Source organism: Macaca mulatta, chromosome 19, assembly GCF_049350105.2.
Source record: "Macaca mulatta isolate MMU2019108-1 chromosome 19, T2T-MMU8v2.0, whole genome shotgun sequence".
In the NCBI taxonomy this organism is placed as follows: domain Eukaryota; kingdom Metazoa; phylum Chordata; class Mammalia; order Primates; family Cercopithecidae; genus Macaca; species Macaca mulatta.
The window spans coordinates 58,538,614-58,561,599 of record NC_133424.1 but is presented as its reverse complement, the minus strand read 5'-3'; the positions used below and the strand labels follow the sequence as shown (position 1 = coordinate 58,561,599).

The 22,986-nt window shown below is 50.3% G+C and overlaps 1 protein-coding gene across 1 annotated transcript in view; it reads left to right on the top strand.

The window, feature by feature from the left end:
- Positions 1 to 19,795: 19,795 nt before the first annotated feature.
- NOVA2 (NOVA alternative splicing regulator 2) overlaps positions 19,796 to 22,986 on the top strand; it is a 41,911-nt gene continuing 38,720 nt past the window's right edge. The window contains exon 1 of the mRNA XM_015124295.3: positions 19,796 to 20,563. Within this exon, the coding sequence (XP_014979781.2) occupies positions 20,287 to 20,563 (277 nt within the window). The 5' untranslated portion in view covers positions 19,796 to 20,286. The remainder of the gene's footprint in view (positions 20,564 to 22,986) is intronic.

The window sequence follows — 22,986 nt, the reverse complement described above, 5'->3', positions numbered from 1 at the left end:
AAAAAAAAAAAAAGAAAAGAAAAGAAAAAGGAAAACTTTCATAAAGTTTCGTTCATATATTAACTATGTTTTGGAAAATGTTTCCACAGACTAACTTCTGCCTCAATCCTTTCAATTTTTTGTTTGTTGGTTTGTTGGTTGGTTGGTTGGTTGGTTTGTTTGTTTGTTTGTTTAGACAGGGTCTCACTTCATCGCCAGGCTGGAGAGCTGTGGGATGTTCATGGCTTACTGCAGCCTTGAACTCCTGAGCTGAAGTGATCCTCCTGCCTTACCCTCCCAGGTAGCTGGTACGCCATCAAGTCTGGCTAATTTTTTTTTAATTTGTTTTTAGTAGAAATGGGGTTTCACTATGTTGCCCAGGTTGGTCTCGAACTCTTGAGCTCAAGCAATCCTCCCACCTCAGCCTCCCAAAATGCTGGGATTACAGGTGTGAGCCACCACGCACGCTTCCTTTCAATTCTTGACACTTCTGTTACACAGATGCTTCTGGAATGAGCAGCTAAAAGACACATTTATGCCATTAGTAGGCTGTGGCCTCGCATCTAGTGAGTTAGTACCTTACACAATGGAAGCATTCTGGGAAGCCATTTCTACACCGTGACAACTAATCAGGTGGTTTAAGTACCCAAGAAGTATCTATGACCCACATAAAAAATCCCTCTAAGCCCAATCTTAATGTATTCTCACTTCACCTTCCCCTCAGCTAAATCCCATAAATGCCTGCACTCCAGCCTGAGTGACAGAGCAAGACTCTGTCTCTAAGAAAATAATTAATAAATAAATAACAATTTTTTTAAAAAAGGAACATGGATTAGAATCTCAAGGCTTTCCCTTACCAGCTGTGAGACCTCCCACAAGTCATGCCTCTTCTGGAAACTTCACTTTCTTCATCTGTAAGTGGAGTTCAATTCATTCCTTAACTTATTTCTTCACTCACTTGTCAGGCCATTTATTGGGCACCTGCTATGTTCCAGGCACTTTTCTGGGTGCTGGAGTAGAAACATCTGGTAACAAACAGGAAAAGATCATACCCTAGTGAAAGGAAGGCAAACAATAGCATATAGTAAAGAAATAGGCTGGGTGCGGTGGCTCACGCCTGTAATCCCAACACTTTGGGAGGTCGAGGCAGGCAGATCACCTGATGTCAGGAGTTCAAGACCAGCCTGGCCAACATGGCAAAAACCCCGTCTCTACTAAAAATACAAAACTTAGCTGGGCATGGCGGTGCGTGCCTGTAATCCCAGCTACTTGGGAGGCTGAGGCAGGAGAATCGCTTGAACCCGGGAGGCAGAGGTTGCAGTGAGCCAATATCAGGCCACTACACTCCAGACTGGGCCACAGAGCGAGACTCCATCTCAAAAGAAAAAAAAGAAAAAAGAAAAAAAGAAATGTCCAGGTCTGGGGTGATAAGTGCTACAGAGAAAATAAAGCAGAGTGAAGAGGCTGGAACCAGGGGTTGGGGGGGCAAGAAGGTGTCTCAGAAAAGCTGACTTAGAGCAGATACCTGACGCAAGTGAATGAGCCAGGAATTTTTTTATTCATTTATTTATTTTGGAGACGGAGTCTCACCCTGTCGCCCAGGCTGGAGTGCAGTGACGCCCTGGCTCCCTGCACCCTCTGCCTCCCAAGGTCAAGCAATTCTCCTGCCTCAGCCTCCCGAGTAGCTGGGATTACAGGTGCCCACCATACGGCCCAGGTAATTTTTTTGTATTTTTAGTAGAGACAGGGTTTCACCATGTTGGCCAGGCTGGTCTTGAACTCCTGACCTCAAGTGGTTTGCCTACCTCGGCCTCCCAAAGTGCTATGATTACAGGTGTGAGCCACCACACACGGCCTATTTTTTTTTTTTTTAATTTTTTGAGATGGAGTCTTGCTCTGCGGCCCAGACTCAAGGTGCAGTGGCGCAATCTCAGCTTACTGCAACCTCCACCTCCTGGGTTCAAGCAATTCTCCTGCCTCGGCCTCCCAAGTAGCTGGGACTACAGGCGCACACCACCATGCCTGGCTAATTTTTGTATTTTCAGTAGAGACGGGGTTTCACCATGTTGGCCAGGCTACTCTCGAACTCCTGAGCTCATGTGATCCACCTGCCTTGGGTTCCCAAAGTGATGGGATTACAGATGTGAGGCACCGCTCCTGGCCAAGCCACCCTTGAGGGTACCAAGATGGCACGTTCCAAGAAGATGAGACAATGAGTACAAAGGCCCTGCGGTGGGAGCATGCCTGGTGTTTCTAAGAAACATCAAGGACGTCAATATTGAGTGCATGGAGTGTGATAGAAGATGATGTCTGGGAGGATGCCTGAGACCAGGTTATATAAGGCCTTGTAGGCCCTTGTGAGGCCTTTTGTTTTACTCTGAGTGAGGTGGGAGCCATTGAAGGTATTAGGCAAAGAGGACATAATTTTACTCCTGTCTTTTTTTTTTTTTTTTTTTTTGAGACAGGGTCTCACTTTGTCACCCAGGCTGGAGTACAGTGGCTCCATATCGGCTCACTGAAGCCTGGTTCAAGCGATCCTCCTGCCTCAACCCTCCAAGTAGAGCGGGATTACAGGCATGTACCGCCACACCTGGCTTACTTTTGTATTGTTAGTAGAGACGAGGTTTCGCCATGTTACCCAGGCTGGTCTGGAATGCCTGAGTTCAAGCAATCCACCTGCCTCAGCCTCCCAAAGTACTAGGATTACAGGGGTGAGCCCCACCGCCTGGCCTACTCATGTCTTAAATGATCATGATGGTGGCTGCATTAAGAATAGGCTGTTAGCTACTCGGGAGATTGAGGCAGGTGGATTGTTTGAGAACAGGAGTTCAACACTGCACTCCAGCCTGGGAAAGTAAGTGAGAACCGATCTCTACAATTAAAAATTTAAATTAAAAAAACTTAGGCTGTTAAAATAATTTAGACATGGAAAACAGCCAGTTTCTCAGAAAGTTAAATAGAGTTAACACATGACCCAGCAATTACACTCCTAGGTATATACCTGAGAATTAAAAACTGGTGTTCAAATACTTGTATGTGGATGTTCATAACAGTGTTATTCACAATCGCTAAAAGGCGGAAACAACTCAAATGTCCATAAATTGATGAGCAGATAAGTCCAGGCGCGGTGGCACGCCTGTAATCCCAGCACTTTGGGAGGCCGGCCGGGCTGATCACCTGAGGTCAGAAGTTCGAGACCAGCGTGGCCAACATGGCAAAGCCATGTTAGTCTCTACTAAAAATACAAAATTAGCCAGGCGTGGAGGTGCATGCCTGTAATCCCAGCTACTCAGGAGGCTGAGGCAGGAGAATTGCTTGAATCCGGGACGTGGAGGTTGCGGTGAGCCAAGATCGTGCTACTGCACTCCAGCCTGGGTGACAGAGCAAGACTCCATCTCAAAAACAAAAGAAAAAGAGAAAAGAAATAAAGTGCTGATAGATGCTACAACATGGATAAAACCTTGAAAACATGATACTAAGTGAAAGAAGCCAAACACAAAAGGTCACATAGTGTATGATTCCATTTATATGAAGTGTCCAGAAGAGGCAAGTCCACAGAGACAGAAAATAGTGTTGTGGTGCCAGGGGCTGGGGGAAGAAGCGAATGGGTAAACACTGCTTAATGGGTGTGAGGTCTCCTTTGGGGGTGATGAAATGTTTTGGAACTAGATGGAGGTGATGATTGCACAACATTATGAATGTACTAAATGCCACTGAATTGCTCACTTTAAAATGGTTAATTTTCCATTAATGTGAATTTCGCCTCAATAAAAAAAATTTAAGCAACACATTAAAAAAATCATTAGAATGAGAGGTGATGGTGGCTTCCACGAGGGTGGTGACAGCGGAGGTGGTGAGCAGTGGTTAGAATCTATTCTGAAGGTAGAGCTGACAGAATTTGCTGATGGATTGAGTGTTGGGAGGAAGAGAAAGAGAAGAGTCAAAAATGATTCTAAGTTTCCTGGAGTGCAATGGCGCGACCTCGGCTCACTGCAACCTCCGCCTCCCGGGTTCAAGCGATTCTCCTGCCTCAGCCTCCAGAGTAGCTGGGATTACAGGCGTCCGCCACCATGCCTGGCTAATTTTTTGCATTTTTAGTAGAGTCAGGGTTTCACCATGTTGGCCAGGCTTGTCTTGAACTCCTGACCTCAGGTGTTCCACCCACCTCAGCCTCCCAAAGTGCTGGAATTACAGGCGTGAGCCACCACGCCCAGCCAACTCTAAGGTTTTTGATCTGAAAAGATGCCAAGATGAGATTTCCATTTATTGAGATTAGATGAATTGCAGGTACGGGGAGACAGGAAGAGAATGTGAATCAGAAATTTGGTTTTGGACATGTTGAGGTACCCAGTAGACTTCCCAGTGGAAATGTTGAGAGTACGGGTGAATATGAGTCTGAGTTCAGGGATAAGATCCAACCTAGATTGATTGATTTGGGAGTCCATCACCAAAAGAGTGAGTGAAGAGAGAAAGGAGAAGAGAATCAAGAACTGAGCCCTATGGCCGTCCAATGTTTAAAGACTCCAAGGACGTGGAGGACTGCAGAGGAGGAGCCACTGGGCCAGAAGGGAAGTCTTGAGAGTGGAGTGTCCTGGAAGCTAAGGGAGAAAATAAACCAAGGAGGAAGGCATGACTGTCAATGAGGAGGGAGTTCAAGTAATATGAGGACAGGCCACTGGACGACGGGACTGAGCCACATAGGGGTCATTGGTAACATCACCAAGAGCTGATTTGGAGCTGGGCATGGTGGTTTGCACCCACCATTCCAGCTATTTGAGAGGCTGAGGAGGGAGGATCACTTGAACCTAGGAGTTCAAGACCAGCCTGGGAAACATAAGGAGACTCTGTCTCTACAAAACATTTTAAAAACAGCCAGGCGTGGTGGCACATGCCTGTAGTCTCAGCTACTCATGAGGCTGAGACAGGAGGATCAGTTGGTCCCAGGAGTTCAGGACCAGCCTGGGGGAGAAAAAAAAAAAACAGCTGATTTGGCAAAGTCACAGATTTGCAAGGAAAAGGAATCAGAGACACAAGATGAGTACAAATACCTCTGATGACTGTGTTGTTTTATTTTATTTTATTATGTTATTTTTTGAGACAGAGTCTCACTTGGTTGCCCAGGCTGGAGTGCAGTGGCACGATCCCAGCTCACTGCAACCTCCACCTCCCGGGTTCAAGCCATCCTCCTGACTCAGCCTCCCGAGTAGCTGGGATTACAGGTGCCAGCCACCACACCCATCTAATCTTTGTATTTTTAGTAGAGATGGGATTTCACCCATGTTGGCCGGGCTGGTCTTGAACTCCTGGCCTCAAGTGATCTACCAGCCCAGGCAACAATGCAAGATTCCATCTCAAAGAAAAAAAAAGGAGAGAGAAAAGAAAAAGCAAGTTTGTATTAGAAAGTGCTTTGATGCCAATGAGAATGCTCCAGGAGATACCGGGGAATTGATGGTACAGGAGAGAAAGCAGAGGTTTGCTTGACTGATGTCCCTGAGTAGGCGAGAGAGAAGGGGACCAAGTGTACACACATAGAAGTCGGCCTTGGCTGAGAGTGTTTCTGCAGTTAACATGAGAGAGGCAAACAATAGGTCACAGGTAGGTGGGTAGGGGGGAGATGTGTTGAAAGCCTGCGTAAGGGCCGGGTGCAGTGCTCACGCCTGTAATCCCACCACTTTGGGAGGCCGAGGCAGGTGGATCACAAGGTCAGGAAATCAAGACCATCCTGACCAACATGGTTAAACCCCATTTCTAATAAAATAAATAAAATAAAATAAAATAATAAAATAAAAATAAAAAATTAGCCGGGCGTGGTGGCGTGCACTTGTAGTATCAGCTACTCAGGAGGCTGAGGCAGGAGAATCGCTTGAAGCCGGGAGGTGGAGGTTGCAGTAAGCCGAGATTGCACCACTGCACTCCAGCCTGGGCGACAGAGTGAGACTCCATCTCAAAACAAAAAACAACAACAACAAAACAAACAAACAACAACACCAAAAAAAAAAAAAAAAAAAAAAAAAAAGAAAACCTGAGGAAGTTTCCTAATGACTTCTCTTCTCTCTAGGAACTAGGAACAGGGTCAAGGGTGAGTGTGAGGTTGGAGAAGAGGTGGGCAAGGTTGGAGGAGGGAACCACAGGTAGGAAATAGATTCCCAGGAGGGTGGGAGAGTGAATGGACAGGATTGGGGTTGGCAGGCAGTCCCCAGTCCCCAGGCGAGTAATCGGGAAATTGTGGTGAGCTCAGTCTCACCACTGTATTATGTGTTTTTCTCCAGTCACACTCAGCAGGTGCAGGTGCAGAGTAGGAAAGACCTGGGTGACCACTGTGTGCCCTGCAGAAGTGCTGCTCTTGAGGATTCACATAAAAACCTAGCTGTTGGCCGGGTGCGGTGGCTCATGCCTGTAACCCCAACACTTCGGGAGGATCACTTGAGGTCAGGAGTTTGAGTTCAGCCTGGCCAATATGGCAAAACCCCATCTCTACTAAAAATACAAAAATTAGATGGACATAGTGGTGCATACCTGTAGTCCCAGCTACTTGGGAGGCTGAAGCAGGAGCATTGCTTGAACCCCAGAGGCGGAGGTTGCAGTGAGCCGAGATTGCACCAGTGCACTATAGCCTGGGGGCCAGAGCAAAACACTGTCTCAAAATAAATAAATAAATAAATAAATTTTTAAACCTGTGATGGTTTTAAAATTTGTGATGGTTATGGTTATAAATGCTTTGATGTGGTAAACACAGGGACTCTGGAAAGGAGAGGGACCATGGGTCTTACCCTAACCTTTTACAGATGCGGAAATAACCCCAATGAGGTCCCTTTCAGGTTTTATACACTCTAAAATGATGTTTTTCTCCCAAATGTAACATGCAATTATTATTATGCTTGGAAAATGTCCCAATAGCTCAACCCATTATGAAATTTATGGAGAAGATGCAGTGGTTCATGTCTGTAATTCCAGCACTTTGAGAGGCTGAGGCAGGCAGATTGTTTGAGCCCAGGAGTTCAAGACCAGCCTGGGCAACATAGTGAGACCCTATCTCTACTAAAAATTAAAAATTAAAAAAATTAGCTGGGTGCGGTGGTGTGTGCCTGTAGTCCCAGCTACTCAGGAGGCTGCGGCAAGAGGACGTCTTGAACGGGGGAAACTGAGGCTGCAGTGAGCTATGATTATGCGTGCTGCTGCACTCCAGCCTGGGCAACAGAGCGAGACCTCATCTCGATAAAAGAAATTTGCAGAGGCAATCAGCAAACATTCCCCAAGCCCTTCTGGATTGCCCTGCCTGAGTATCACAGGTGAGATGATACAGAACATTCGTGAAGCCCTGTGTATTTTTCCTGCATAGGTTCATGGAGAGGCAGTGAGATGGTTAATTAGCCTGTCTGCCTGGATTTCAATCCTAGCTCTGCTTCTTGCAGTCAACTTCTTCATGTGTCAGTTTTCTCATCTATAAAATGGGGGTGATGGCAGCAGCAGGGACCTCCCAGAGCTTTTAGAGGAAATAAGTGAGTAAATACATACACAGCTTAGCACAGCACACACCGTGTAGTAAACACATAATAAACGGTGGCTATTATCATTCATTGAATCTTCTTAATAGTTTAGAAGGGATGTACTATTATGATTCCTTTTCTACTGTGTCAGCAATTAAAATATGAAAGTGTTTGGCCCAGGCATGGTGACTCAGGCCTGTAATCCCAGCTCTTTGGATGGCTAAGGCAGGTGCATTGCATGAGCTCAGGAGTTTGAGACCAGCCTGGGCAACATGACGAAACCCCGACTCTACAAAAAATACAAAAATTAGCCGGGTGTGGTGGTGCATGCCTGTGGTCCCACCTACTCAGGAGGCTGAGATGGGAGGATTGCTTGAGACAAGGAGGTTGAAGCTGCTGTGAGCTGATATTGCACCACTGCACTCCAGCCTGGGCAACAGAGCAAGACCCTGTCTCCAAAATACTAATATATATATATATATATATATATATACACACACACACACATATACATATATAATATTGAAGGGTTCATGTTGATAGCCTTATACACACACACACACACGTCAGTTTGTGATAACTCTGGGTAGAGATGAAGACTGAGGAAACCCAGAGAAGCTAAGCTGATCTACATAAGAAAGTATTAAGGCTGGGTATGGTGGCTCAGGCTCAGGCCAGCACTTTGGGAGGCCGAGGCGTGTGGATCACTTGAGGTCAGGAGATCGAGATCAGCCTGGCTAACCTGGTGAAACCCCGTCTACTAAAAATACAAAAACATTAGCTGAGTATGGTTATCCCAGCTACTTGGGAGGCTGAGGTAGGGGAATCACTTGAACCCAGGAGGCAGAGGTTGCAGTGAGCTGAGATCGCACCACTGCACTCCAGCCAGAGCGACAGAGCGAGACTCCATCTCAAAAAAAAGGAAAAAAAAAAAAAGTATCAAAGCAATACATTCATTCTCTGACATCCAACAGATTGGCAAAAATTAGACAATCTAAGAACACCAAGTTCTGAAGGAACATATGCAAGAATGGATCATTCACCACGGATGGTAGGAGGCCAAATAGGTGCATCCCTTCTGGTGAACAATCCAGCAATACTTTAAGAAATTAAATGTGAGGATGCCTGATGACCCAATTATCACGCTGTCCAACAGGACTGTAAATGAGGTTTGTATGAGGATGTCCATTGAAGTGCAATTTAGGCAGCAAGGAGTTGGAGGGAACTAGATGTCCATCATTAGGGCTGGAGAAGTAGAATATGGAATACACAGTGGAATACTACACAGCAATGTAAAAGAGGGAGAAGCTAACATCAATGTATTGCTCAGTAAATGCCAGATGCTGAATGCTTTAAGATACCAGTTGGGCCAGGCGCAGTGGCTCACGCCTGTAATCCCAGCACTTTGGGAGGCCAAGGTGGGCAGATCACAAGGTCAGGAGTTCGAGGCCAGCCTGGTCAATATGGTGAAACCCCATTTCTACTAAAAATTACAAAAATTAGCTGGGCATGGTGGCTCGTGCCTGTAATCCTAGCTACTTGGGATGCTGAGGCAGGAGAATTGCTTGAACCCGGGAAGCAGAGGTTGCAGTGAGCCAAGATCATGCCACTGCACTCCAGCCTGGGCAACAGAGCAAGACTCCATCTCAGAAAAAAAAAAAAAAAAAAAAAAGATATCAGCTTGCACTTTAGCAAGTCAAGTCAGGAGGATCGCTGGAGCCCAGGACCTTCCAGCATAAGGAGGTACCCTCTACTCAGTTCCTTGTTCCCGCCTTTGCAAAACTCACTGTTCTACTGTTTCCCAGTGAGTTTCAAGACCAAGTAAGTACCAGAGCTTGAAGCTGCAGTGAGCTATGATGGCACCACTGCATTCCAACCTGGGTGACAGAGCCAGATTCCATCTCTAAAAAACAACCCAAAAACCATCTTGCAACAATCCTATGAGAAAGTGACCATTATTTAACAACTTTCATCTTACAAATGGAGAAACTGAGACCCAGAGAGGTTAAGTAACTTGCCCAAGGTCGTTCATCCCATAAGCAGTGAGGATGGAACTTGAACCGGGACAGCCTCTCCAGAGTCTGCAAGACTCACTCATCTCCAGCTAGAAATAAGCATATCCACCCAGAGGGCTCTCAAAAGAACAAAGAAAGAAAGAGAATGAGGTTTGTAGCTTAACAACGACTCTACAAATTTAAAACACACATACACAAAACTAACTGTAAGGATACACAGGGATCTTGATAAAAGAATAGAAGGATGGGAAGGCCAAAAATTAAGTACACAAGAGTGGGCGCCTGTGGGGGGACAGATGAAGGGGAGAAATTACTAAAATTAAATGTAACCGAAAATGATTGCATAGGATCAGCATAAGTCTACGCACTTGCGGTTCTAAACCAGGGAAGCATCGAGATCGCCAGGGAGGGAGAGGACCATGGGGTGGGGAGGCGTTACAGCTGAGGGTGGGGGACACGTGAGAAAGGGCGGCAGCTGGCGAAGCACTTAAAAAGATAGCCTCTGTAGCCAGGCTGCCAGGGTTCAAAGCCCAGCTCTGTTACAGTTCAACTTGGGTTTTTTGTTTGTTTGCTTGTTTGTTTTGTTTTGTTTTGTTTTTTTAAGACGGAGTCTCACTCTGTCACCTAGGCTGGAGTGCAGTGGCATGATCTTGGCTCACTGCAACCTCCACTTCCTGGCTTCAAGCGATTCTCCTGCCTCAGCCTCCCAGGTAGCTGGGAATACAGGCACGTGCCACCTCGCCCAGTTAATTTCTGTACTTTTTGGTAGAAATGGGGTTTCATCACTTTGGCCAGGCTGGTCTCGAACTCCTGACCTTGTGATCCACCCGCCATAGCCTCCCAAACTGCTGGGATTACAGGCGTGAGCCACCACGGCCGACCCGTTCATACTATTTGTAGTCATAAGAGACACACAGAAAGTGCCTTCTTCTTCTACAACCTAAGCCAAGAAATAGAGCAATGTAGATTGCTCCTCAAGGTTCTTATGGAAATCACCCCCCCACACACACTTTTTTTTGAGACAGGCTCTTGTTTTGTCACCCAAGCTGGAGTGTGAGTGGTACCATTAAGGCTCACTGCAGCCTTGAGTTCCTGGGTTGAAATGATCCTCACACCTCACCCTCCCAAGTAGCTGGGACTACAGGTGCAAGATACTGTGCCAGGCTGAATTTCTTTTTTTTTTTTTTTAAGAGATGGGCTTTCACTGTGTTGCCCAGGCTGGTCTTGAACTCCTGACCTCACAAAATCTTCCTGCCTCGGCCTCCCAAAGTACTTGGATTACAGGCATGAGCCACTGTGCCTGACCAGAAACCCCCATTTTATTTCTTTTTTTTTTTTTTTTTTTTTTTTTTTTTTTTTTTTTTTTGAGACGGAGTCTCGCTCTGTCGCTGGGGCTGGAGCGCAGTGGCCGGATCTCAGCTCACTGCAAGCTCCGCCTCCCGGGTTTACGCCATTCTCCTGCCTCAGCCTCCTGTGTAGCTGGGACTACAGGCGCCCGCCACCTCGCCCGGCTAGTTTTTTGTATTTTTTTAGTAGAGACGGGGTTTCACCGTGTTCGCCAGGATGGTCTCGATCTCCTGACCTCGTGATCCGCCCGTCTCGGCCTCCCAAAGTGCTGGGATTACAGGCTTGAGCCACCGCGCCCGGCCTTTATTTCTTTTAGATACAGCACAGTGTGTGATCTGACTCACCTTTGAAAAGGATGACTCTGGACCGGGCACAGTGGCTCATGCATGTAATCCCAGCACTTTGGGAGGCCAAGGCGGGTAGATCATTTGAGGTCAGGAGTTTGAGACCAGCCTGGTCAATATAGTGAAATCCCATCTCTACTAAACATACGAAAATTAGCCAGGTGTGGTGGCACATGCCTGTAATCCCAGCTACTCGGGAGGCTGAGGCAAACGAATCGCTTGAACCCAGGAGGCTGAGGCTGCAGTGAGCTGAGATTGAGCCATTGCGCTCTGGCCTTGGTGAGACAGAGAGACTCAGTCTCAAAAAAAGGATAACTCTGGTTGCTCGTGAGAAAGGGTGGGCCGGTGTGGAAGTGGGTGGCTGAGAGAAGAGGCCCCTGGGAGAGTCCAGGTGGGAGCTAATGGACCCCCACTCGGTGGTGCTGCCGGAGGTAGGGAGATGGGGTGAGATTTGGAACTCGAGGTAGAGCAGAAAGGGTTTGCTGATGGAGTGGATGTGGGTGTGAGGAAGAAAGGGGTGTCAAGGGCAACTGCAAGGTTTTGGCCTGAGCAACCGGGAGAGTTTGGAATTTCTCCCAGAGGCAGCAGGGACTCATAGGAAGATGTTGAGGCTGGGGCGGGGGGGAGGGGACTCAGTCAGTTGCGAAAATCACCAAGGTGGCAGCCAGGACTGGGAACACAGGCCTGAGAAACAGGAGGCAGGGATAGATCTCTAGCCCTGGCTCAGCCCCCAACTCACTGTGGGCTTCTGGGCAACGTAACGCCCCTCACTGGACTTCAATACTGCCTACTACAGTGAGGCTGTTAGGAAGAGAAAGCCCTCACTCAGATATCCTCAGGATCAGATAAGCACACAATCAACGCACAAGATTAAATCTCTTCTCTTTATCTTCCTCCCCGAAGCCCACCTGTGCACCACTGGGCAAGGTACAGAGGTGCCCTGATCCAGGAACCTTGAGGATAAAATTAGTGACAATGGCAGGCGGCACTTGTGCCAGGGGCTATTCACGCTCAGTGAAATGAAGACCACACAGGAACCCTGTGAGGTGGCAGCTTTATTATCATCCTCATCTGTAAATAGAGAAACAGGTTCTGAAATGACTTGCCCAAAGTCACAGGGGAGAACTGGGACTCCAAGACATCTCCCACCAGCACTGCTGCCTCACATCCTGGTCCAACCACCAGCACCTCTCACCTGGATCGTCCAAGTCACCTCCTATTGGGCTCCTTACTTCTGCCCCTATCCCTGATACCATGTTCTTCATACACAGCCAGGATTCCCCCAATCTTTTTTTTTTTTTTTGAGACAGAGTCTTACTCCGCCTTCCAGGTTCAAATGATTCTCCTGCCTCAGCTTCCCGAGTAGCTGGGATTACAGGCGCCCGCCCCCACACTTGGCTAATATTTGTATTTTTGGTAGAGACAGGATTTCGCCATGTTGGCCAGGCTGGTCTCAAACTCCTGACCTCAGATGATCTGCCCGCCTCAGCCTCCCAAAATGCTGGGATTATAAGCATGACCCACCGGTGCCCAGCCTCCCCCACTTTTTTTTTTTTTTTTTTTTTTTTTTTTTTTGAGACAGGGTCTCACTCTGTCACCCAGACTGGAGTGCAGTGGTGTGATCTCAGCTCACTGCAGCCTCAACCTCCTGGCTTCAAGGCAACCCTCCCACCCTGACCTCCCGAAGTGTTGGGATTACAGGCATGAACCACTGTGTCCAACCCAGAAGGATCCTGTGTGGTCTTCATTTCACTGAGCGTGAATAGCCTGAGTTTAAGTCTGCTCAAGTTCTTCCTCTGCTCAAAACCCTCCCATGGCTCCCACTTAAATCAGAGTCAAATCTAAGTCTTAAAAAAAAAAAAAAATTTTATTTAGAGTCATGGTCTTACTGTGTCACCGAGGCTGTCGCAATGGTGTGATCTTGGCTCACTACAGCCCTGGCCTCCTGGGCTCAAGCGATCCTCAGCTTCCAGAGTAGCTGGAACTACAGGTATATGCCTCCACATCTGGCTAATTTATTTTAATTTCCTGTAGAGACACAGTCTCACTATGTTGTCCAGGCTGATCTTGAACTCCTGGTCTCAAAGGATCCTCCTGCCTTGGCTTCCCAAAGTGTTGGGATTACAGGCGTGCAAATTAAAGTCTTTACGGTGGTTCTCAAGGCCCCCTGCACAGTTGGCTCCCTGACTAACACTCTAGCCTTATTCCTCCCACTATTTCCCTCCCCTGCTCTCCTCCACCTTCCCTAGGCTCTTTGCTCTTCCTCCAACACACCAGGCATACTCCTGCCTCAGGGCCTTTGCACCTGCTGCTCCCCCTACAGACCCATGCAGCCCACTGCCTCCACCTCCTTCAGGTCTCTGCTCGAATGTCACTCCTCAGTGAGGCCTTCTCTCTCTATGTCAACCCTATTTAAAATTGCAGGCCAGGTGTGGTGGCTCATGCCTATGATTTCAGCACTTTGGGAGGCTGAGGTGGGCAGATTACTTAAGGTCAGGAGTTCGTGACCAACCTGGCCAACATGGTGAAACCCTATCTCTACTAAAAATACAAAAATTAACTGGGCATGATGACGCGGGCCTGTAATCCCAGCTACTTGGGAGGCTGAGGCAGGAGAATCGCTTGAACCCAGGAGGCAGATGTTGCAGTGAGCTGAGATCGCACCACTACACTCCAGCCTGGGCGACAGAGTGAGACTCCATCTAAAAATAAATAAATAAATAAATAGGCCAGGCGCGGTGGCTCATGCCTGTAATCCCAGCACTTTGGGAGGCCAAAGCGGGCGGATCACGAGGTCAGGAGATCGAGACCATCCTGGCTAACACGGTGAAACCCGTCTCTACTAAAAAATTACAAAAAAGGCCGGGCGCGGTGGCTCACGCCTGTAATCCCAGCACTCTGGGAGGCCGAGGCGGGCGGATCACGAGGTCCGGAGATCGAGACCATCCTGGCTAGTACAGTGAAACCTCGTCTCTACTAAAAAATACAAAAAATTAGCTGAGCATTGTGGCAGGCACCTGTAGTCCCAGCTACTCGGGAGGCTGAGGCAGCAGAATGACGTCAACCCGGGAGGCGGAGCTTGCAGTGAGCTGAGATTGCGCCACTGTACTCCAGCCTGGGCGACAGAGCAAGACATCATCTCAAAAATAAATAAATAAATAAATAAATAAATAAATAAATAAATAAAATTGCAGCCATCTCCCCTGCCCCCATATCCTATGCCTCCTCCTCCCCTGCTGCATTTTCCCCACAGCACTTACCCTCATCTATCACACTCTATGTATTCCTTTTTTACTTGATTATCTGTCTCCCCGGTACGTGAGCTCATGAGGTCAGGAATCTGTATCTGCTTTGTTCACTGCTGTATCCCCAGCGCCTAGAACAGTGCCCAACACATAGTAGGTGCTCAGTAAATATTTGCCGAGCAGATGAGTGTCTGGGGTTCACGCTCCTCCCCACTATACCTTTTTGTGCAAAGCGCTGAGATAGCTGCTTTCTGCTGTTGGTATATGACCACACCTCTCCATCTCACAGCTCACTGCAGCCTTGAATTCCCAGGCTCAAACAATCTCCATGTCCCTGCTTCTGCCAGGGGGTAAAGGCAAAGAAGCCCTCCTCCATAGAGTCCATTGTGGCTTCATCCCAGCCCCCATCTAGCCCCCTTTCCTTCATCGCCCCTATGATGGCCATGTCACTTCCCTGCTTAAAATCCTCCAGGGACTCAAGGATTCCACATTCTAATCTCCACACCAGGGTTTTCTGTACTGTCGGTCACAACTGCTTAGCAGGCTGTGGAATCAACCAGTAGTTTTTTCAATAGTATATAATAAATCAGAGTCAGCCAGGCATAGTGGCTCACACCTGTAATCCCAGCACTTTGGGAGGCTAAGGCGGATGGATCACCTCAGGTCAGGAGTTCCAGACCAGCCTGAACAACACGGTGAAATCCCATCTCTACAAAAATTAGCCGGGTATGATGGCAGGTGCCTGTAATCCCAGCTACTTGGGAGGCTGATGCGGGAGGATTGCCTGAACCCACGAGGTGGAGGTTGCAGTGAGCCGAGATCGCACCATTGCACTCCAGCCTGGGTAACCGAGCAAGACTCTGTCTCAAAAAAAAAAAAAAAAAAAAAAAAAAAAAAAAAAATTCAGAGTCTGTGCACATAGTGTCGACATAATGTAGACTAAGGTGGAGATGAAGCGTGGTTTCATGAAACTTTCATTTCAGTTGTATTAGATTGGTGCAAACATAACTGCGGTTTTTGCCGTTGCTTTTGATGACAAAAATCGCAATGAATTTTGTACCAACCTAATATATGCATTGCATCATGAAGTGTGTTTCTCACTGTGAGTCAACAAAGTTTGCAAAAACCCTGCAAAAAGTTTGCAGTCCTGCCTCTCCTAAATCCTGTGCACTGAGTGGATGGAGGATATTAATAGCAGCTCAGATTTATCTCTTTGCTGAGATCCATGCCAAGTGGTTTTGCCTGCTTTGGCTCATGGACTCCTTGTCATACCCCGAGTATGGTCATGATTCCCATTTGACAGATGGTGAGACTGAGGCTTAGGCTGGAGACAGCCCGTGCCTGAGATCACCAGGCTGGGAAAGCTGAGGTTTGAGCCCCAGTGAGCTTCCCTCCTGAGCCTGCACAGGTAATGCTTGCCCATTTGCCCACTCGCCCAACCTCTCCCGATCTACTCTGCACCTACAAGAGCACTCAGGGGCACCAGCCTGTCCTCAGAGCCCAACAGGTGCATTGATCCTCCTGACACTCCAGCCAGCAGTATCATTTCAACCTCCATTCTGCAGGCCGGAAGACTGAGGCCTTTCATCTCATCCCAGAAAACAAAAGCTAGAAAGCCTTTCCAAGGATGTACCATTCTATCACCCTTCTCCAAACTGCCCTCTTTGAGAGGCAGGAGAGAGAAATGGCTAAAGATGTGTCTTTGACTGCCCAGGCTCAAATCCCATCCCATTCATTCTTCTCCTTCTTTTTTTTTTTTTTTTTTTTTTTTTTGAGGCAGAGTGTCTCTCTGTCACCTAGGCTGGAGTGCGGTGACACGATCTCAGCTCACTGCAACCTCTGCCTCCTGGGTTCAAGTGATTCCTGTGCCTCAACCTCCCAAGTAGCTGGAATTACAGGTGTGCACAGCCACTCCTGGCTAATTTTTGAATTTTTTAGTACATGTGGGGTTTCACCATGTTGTCCAGGCTGGTCCTGAACTCCTGGACTCAAGTGATCTTCCCATCTCGCCCTCCCAAAGTGCTGGGATTACAGGTGTGAGCCACTGCGCCCGGCCCAAATCCCATCCTTCTAAACTGTGTAGCTATGTGACACCAGGCAAGCTCTCTGGGTCTCAGTTTCCTTTTCTGCAAGATGGGTATAAGAATAGTAGTCTACCTATAAGACTGTGTTTAAGACTGAAATACGTTAGAATACATGCAAAGTTCTTAGGACAGTTGCCATACCGCTTGGCTGGGGAATCTTCCCAGCAGCCCTGTGTAGTTGGACTATTTATCCCCGAGACTTGTCATAGAGAGGAGAAGGCCCTTGCCTGAGTTCACATGGCTAAGAAGTGGGAAAGCCAGAATCTGGATGTAGATCTGCCTGGACTTTTAACCACCAAATCATAACAGTTATTTAAAGGGGATATTGACCAGACACGGTGGCTCACGCCTGTAATCCTGACACTTTGGGAGGCCGAGGCGGGCAGATCACCCGAGATCAAGAGTTCAAGACCCACCTGGCCAACGTGGTGAAAACTCGTCTCTACTAAAAGTACCAAAAAATAAAAATAAATAAAAAATAAAAATAAAGGGGATATTAACAGCAGCAGCAACATTTTCCAAATTAAAGAATGCGAGACTCAGAGAGGGTAAGGGCATGGCCAAGTCACACGGCATGTAAGTGGCAGAGCCAGAATGCACACCCAGGCTTGTGCAGGCTGACCTTCACTCCAGCGAGCCTCTCCATATAGCTCTGCCAGGATGGAAGGAACAGGCAGGTTTGGGGATGCCCCTGTCCCAGCTTGGTCTGGCTCTCTGGTATCCCTGACTCTGGCCCCTGCCCAGACTAGGGTGACTGCTCCCCTGAAAGCTCTGGGGTGGGGGCACAGGGGAGGCATGGATGATGGTAAAGGGTGCAGCAGCTCCCTCTGCCAGCCTCTGATTGGGGCCCTGCAGTCCCCCAGGATTTGGTGCTTGGAAAGCTGACGTTGGGTTGCTATGGTGATGGGTTTGGGGTGGTTGCCATGGAAGCAGAACTAGCCTGGGTTTAAAAATATCTAGCAGGAGGTTTGTGTTTGTGTGTGAGTGTGAGTGCGTGACCGACCGTGCTGTTGTGTGTGTCCAAATGGGAGGGCTCGATGGGGGGAGCGCAGGGTTGGGGCTGCAGGCATGACTCGGGGGTGGGGGCTGAGTGGCACACAGCTTTCCATGTGTGTTGTGCGTGTCACTGAGTGACCCGTGAAGTCCAGTTATTGTGTGTGTTAGCCTGTGTGGGCTGTGTATCTAAATGTGTGTGTTTACCCGATGTGTGTGCAAGGAATGACTGAGTCTGTTCGTCAGTCTATACATCACATGTCGCTCATATGTCTTATGTAACATAGGCCATGGATGTCCTGTGGCTTTGATCATGGATTTGTAACTTTTCCGAGTGTGCGGGGCCAAGTGTGGAACTGTCGTGGCTCTGAATATGTGCACCTGGGGCATACCTCCATATTAGATATGTGTGTGTCTATTTGTGTATGAGAGCCTGTGTTGTGGCTTTGCGTCTGCATGATTGAATGTGCATTACAGATGAGTGTGTATGTGTGTGTGCGTGTGCCTATCCCCTGTGAGTGTTTCTGCGTGAGACTGTGTTGAAACTGTGCACCTGTGCACCTGCAACAGGGCCAGTGTGACTCTGTGTGTGTCACACAGAGGGGAAAACTTCACAGCTAACTTCATGGATGTTGGGATACGTACCTGTGTGGTGTGAGGCTATTTGACTCAAAGGGTCTAAGGTGTGGAACTCAGCCTGACCCCCGTATCTCTCTGCATCCCTCTTGCCTCTTTCCTGTCTCCATGGCAACCAGCTCCTCAGCTCCCTCCAGGAAGATGGAGGGGGAGGATCCAGACTGCACTGGACCACAGCCCCCTCCCATCCCCCTTGGCTCTGGGGACAATGGGGGGGAGGGGACAGATGGGTAGCCACCCCATCCACCCCAGGCCATCTGCTACCCCCCCATCCTGGGGACCTGAGAGCATGGCAAGGGAGGAGCAGGGGGCATGTTGGAGCCGATCCCCCTGCCACAGATTCCACAGTAGCCACAATTACCCACATCCAGACCCCCTCTAAGCCTAATCTTGCCTCTGACCAACGCAGGAAGGAAAGATTCCTTGGAGATTAAGAGTCCAGGGAGAAGGAAATTCTGGTATCAAGGAACACAGAATAACAGCAATAATTCCAAAGAAAGGCCCCCTAGTTCCAATGATTTTGGGCTCTGAAATTGGACTTGTCCTGCGTTCACATCCCAGTTTCTCTCTCTCAAGCTGTGTGCCCTTGGGCAAGCCACCCTCGATGTTCCCAGGCCTCCACTTTGTCATCTGAAAACCAATTTTTCTTAATGACATGAGTAGTAATACTGTACAAGGGCCAAGGCTGTTTTGTTCCCTGTTGTATCTGCAGCATCAAAGACAGTGCCTGGCACTTAGTAGGTAGGCTCTAAGTACTGTTGTTTGAATGGAAAGCCAGTTGTGCCCCAGGGCGGGTGCTCAGGCTGCAACTCCTGCTCAGTGAATTCAATCCCTTGAGGCCTTTCAGCATCACGGTGCTGATTCTTCAAAGGATGGATGAAAGAGTTGAAGGAGAATTTCCCAGCTGAAAGGATTGAAAAAGAGTGAAGTGAAATTTCTTTCTCTTTCTTTTTTCTATTATTATTATTATCATCATCATCATTATTATTATTTTGAGACGTCTTGCTCTGTCTCCCAGGCTTGATCATGGCTGACTGCAGCCTCAAACTCCTGTGCTCAAGCGATCCTCCCACCTCAGACTCCAGGATACCTGGGACTACAAGCATGTGCTACCACGCCTGGCTAATAATAAAAAAAAAAAAAAAAAAATTTTATTTTGTAAAGATGGGGCCTCACTATATTGTTGCCCAGCTGGTCTCAAACTCCTGGGCTCAAGTGACTCTTCCGCCCCGGCCTCCCAAAGTACTGGGATGACAGGCATGAACCACCGCGCCCAGCCGAAATTTCTTGTCTTGACCAAGTGAAGTCAAAGTATGCTCCTAAGGCTGTTTCCTCATCTGTAAAATAGGGATAATAAGTGTAACTCACAGAGCTGGTCGCTCTGGGGATTAAATGCGATAACGTCTGTGACGTGCTTGCTTGGAACCGGACCTGGCACACAGTAAGTGCTCAATAAACGTTCATTGAAGGTGAGGAGTGGGGAGGCTTGGAGGAGCCCGGCCGGGATCCTCCCGGCAGCCTGGGGGACTCGGGTCCAGCTCTCTGCCGCCGGGAGGGGCGTGGCCAACCCAGAGGGACGTGGTCCAGGCTTCAAGGCTGGACCAATGGGGGCGCCGAAGGGCGTGGCCCTACCCGGCATGGGCGTGACCTCGTGGGGTGGGAGGGGCCAGGCGCTGTGGGAGCCTCCGGGAAGAAGATGCTCGGGCCAGCAGCCACCGCCAGCCCCGTCGCCGCCGCCGCCCGCGCCCGCCGCCCCCCGGGTCCCCACTAGCGGCCGCCTCCGCCTCCCACCTCCGGCCACGCTCCTCCGGCCCCCCGCCCCGAGCAGGGTCTGGGGGGCTCGGCCCTCTTGCCCCAGGGAGCCAAGAGGGGGGGGTCTTGTCCCCTCAGTGGCGCGTCCAGTCCCCAGCCTCTGTGGTCCCAGGAGAGACCCCACTCCTCAGTTCTTTCCCGGCTCTATCGGAGACCCCCCCTCGGCCCTGCCATTCTACTCACAGCCGCTCTCCAGGCTCTGTCAGCCCCCCGAGAACCGGCTCCCCCCTACCCCCGCCTTCCCTCTCCGGGGCTCCCCCTCCCCCACCCCTCCACCGCCCCCTCCCCCTCCCACGTCCCCTCCCCTCCCCCTCCCCCGCCCCCCGCCCCCTGCCCCCCCCACCATGAGGATGATGGCCGCCGGCGCGGTGCACGGCCTCTTCACGGCCTCCGCGGCCCCGCAGCCGCCGCCGCCCCCGCCGCCGCCGCCGCCGCAACCCCAGCCTCCCCAGCAGCCGTCGCCGCCGCCACAGCAGCCGCCGCCGCCGCCGCCGCAGCCGCCGCAGCAGCAGCAGCCGCCGCCCCAGGCCCCCCCCATGGAGCCCGAGGCCCCGGATTCCCGCAAGAGGCCCCTCGAAACGCCCCCCGAGGTGGTCTGCACCAAGCGCAGCAACACGGGAGGTGAGAAAGGGCTGCGGCTCCGGGCGGGGGAGCGGGCAGGGGGCCTCGCCTTTCTCCATCCTTTCCCCCCCTCCCGTGGCAGGTGCAAGGGCTCTGGGGAGGGGAGAGACACCCCTCCCCGAGGTGGGGGACAGAGCGGAGAGTTGAGGAGGGGGCTGGACCCCCTCCTCCTCTCGCCGAGGCCCGGGGCTGGGAGCTTTGTCTGCGAGGAGAGGGATTGGGGGGAGGGCGTGATAAGTGTCCTTGGGGGGCGCAGAGGATGGGGGGCGTGAGAGCCTCAGGGCAGATGTCTTGTGTGTCCTTGAGGGGTGTGTGATGTGACCCTTTCGGGGCAGGGGTGTTCCCCGGGCTCGCGTGTCCTGGCTGGGGGAGGGGAAGGAGTAGAGGCCTGTGGACCGGGAGCTTCCCAGCCTCCCTCCCTGGGGATGTCCTGAACAAGGGTTGTCCCAGAGGAAGGCTTGTGTGGCCCTGGCGGGATCGTGCGTGGGAACAGGCTGGGTGGGTGTGTGGGGTGAAATGGAGGAAAGGGTGGGTGTGTAAAGCTAGGTGGGAGAATGTGAGACTAGGACAGGTATGTATGTGTGTGCGTGTGTGTATGTGTGCCCTCTACGGCCTGGATGTGTGACATTAGGGATCAGGAATATGACAGCATAGAGGGGGTGTATGAGAAAGGGGACAGGGGTCGGGCTCCATATTTGAGACCCTCCAGCGGGTACGTGTGACAAGGAAAGGTGTGTGCTTGTCACCCCCGAGAGGGCTGTGGCAGAGTGTGACACATGAGAGGGTGTGTGTGACAAGCAAGGGGGTGTGTGGGGGACGCCGAATGGGCTGGTCCTGGGCGTGAGCCAGAAGAGGCCGTGTAGATCAGAGGAAAGGGGTCCAGTGTGTGTGACACAGGCGTGGCTGGGGTGGGGTGGGACTCAGAGAAGCTGGTGAGGGGATGTGACAAGGAAAGGGTGTGGGTGTGACTCCAGAGAGGCTGTGGCTGGGTGTGACACATGGAGGTGTGCAACAGTGACATCAGAGGGGGTGTGTGCAACAGGGAAGGTGGGTGTATGACGAGGGAAAGACTGGGGCTTGTGGGTGAAACGCACGAGGGTGTGTAAAAAGGAGAAGGAAGGATGGGTCCCCATGTGACAGGGCACGTGTGCGTATGACACCCAGCTGTGTGTATGGGTGTAACAAGGAGAGGTGTGTGTGTGAAATGGCTGACTGTGTGACACCAGAGATATGGGGATGATTCTGCGTGTGTTTGACAAGGGAGAGTGTGTGTGTGTGTCCTTGTGTATTGGAGATTGCTGAATGTTTGACACCATGGAAGGCGGTGTGAGGGAAGAGAGGAGCTCTCCCTGGGTGTGTGACCCAAGGAGGTGTGCGTATCCAAGAAGAAAAGCCCAGCTGGGAGCTCTAGGTGCATGCCCTGCTGTGGAGGGCTCAGGGAAGAGGTGGGATTTCTTGGGGTCCTCAGAGCCCAGTCCCCTAGCTCCCTGGTAGGAGGGAGACCCCAGAGAGGACAAGCCCCTCCCCGCGGTCACCTTGCCAAAATCTCCACTTCCTCTGGTCTTTTCCTCCGGATGGGAGAGGGATGGCTTCAGGCAGAGTGCACCCTTTCCTCTCCGTGAGGCCTGGCAGTGGGTGGGGTGGGGGCCTCCCACCTCCTCCCTGCAGATGAATACAAGCCAACTTTCTTCCTCCCATCCTAGCCCTCCCCGACCTCCACCCAGGTGGGACAGGAATCAGGGACCCCCTGGATGCCCATGAGGGTGTCCAGCAGAAATTGGAGGAAAGGGAAGTTGGGGGAGGGGATGGGAGGGAGTTTCCTGTCCTTCCTGCTCCCCCACCCCCAGCACACACATGAATATGTCCCTGACTTCCTTCCCTCCTTCCTGCCCCACTGCTGTTCCCAGTCCTGGAGAGATCAGGGACCCAGGAGGTCCCTGAGCCCAGTCAGACTGTCTAGCCCTCCACCCACTAACCTCTAGAGGTTAGGGGGTTCCCACCTTTCTCTTAAAGGGACTGAGATGCTTAGAATCTGATCACTTCACAGCACAATTTAACACTGATGCCACTGCTGCTAATAACAGTCACATCTGCCTACGTGGCACCTACTACTCTGAGATATGGGTTAATATCTCAATACAACCCCTGGGAGAGATGATTTGAGCATCTTTTTACAGATGAGGAAAACTGAGGCTCGGCAAAGTGAAACCGCTTGCCCAAGGTCACATGGTGTCTAAGTGATGGAGCTAGAATTTACCCAACCCTGGGCTGCCTAGTTCCGGAGCTCCTGGACAAAACCACTGTGCTATCCTGCCTCCCTCCACAGCGGGGAAATTAGGATGAGCCTTTAGGGACTATCTCCTCCAGACCGTCTCCCACCCCACTTCTGTTTACCCATGGGGAAACTGAGGCCGGGAGATGCA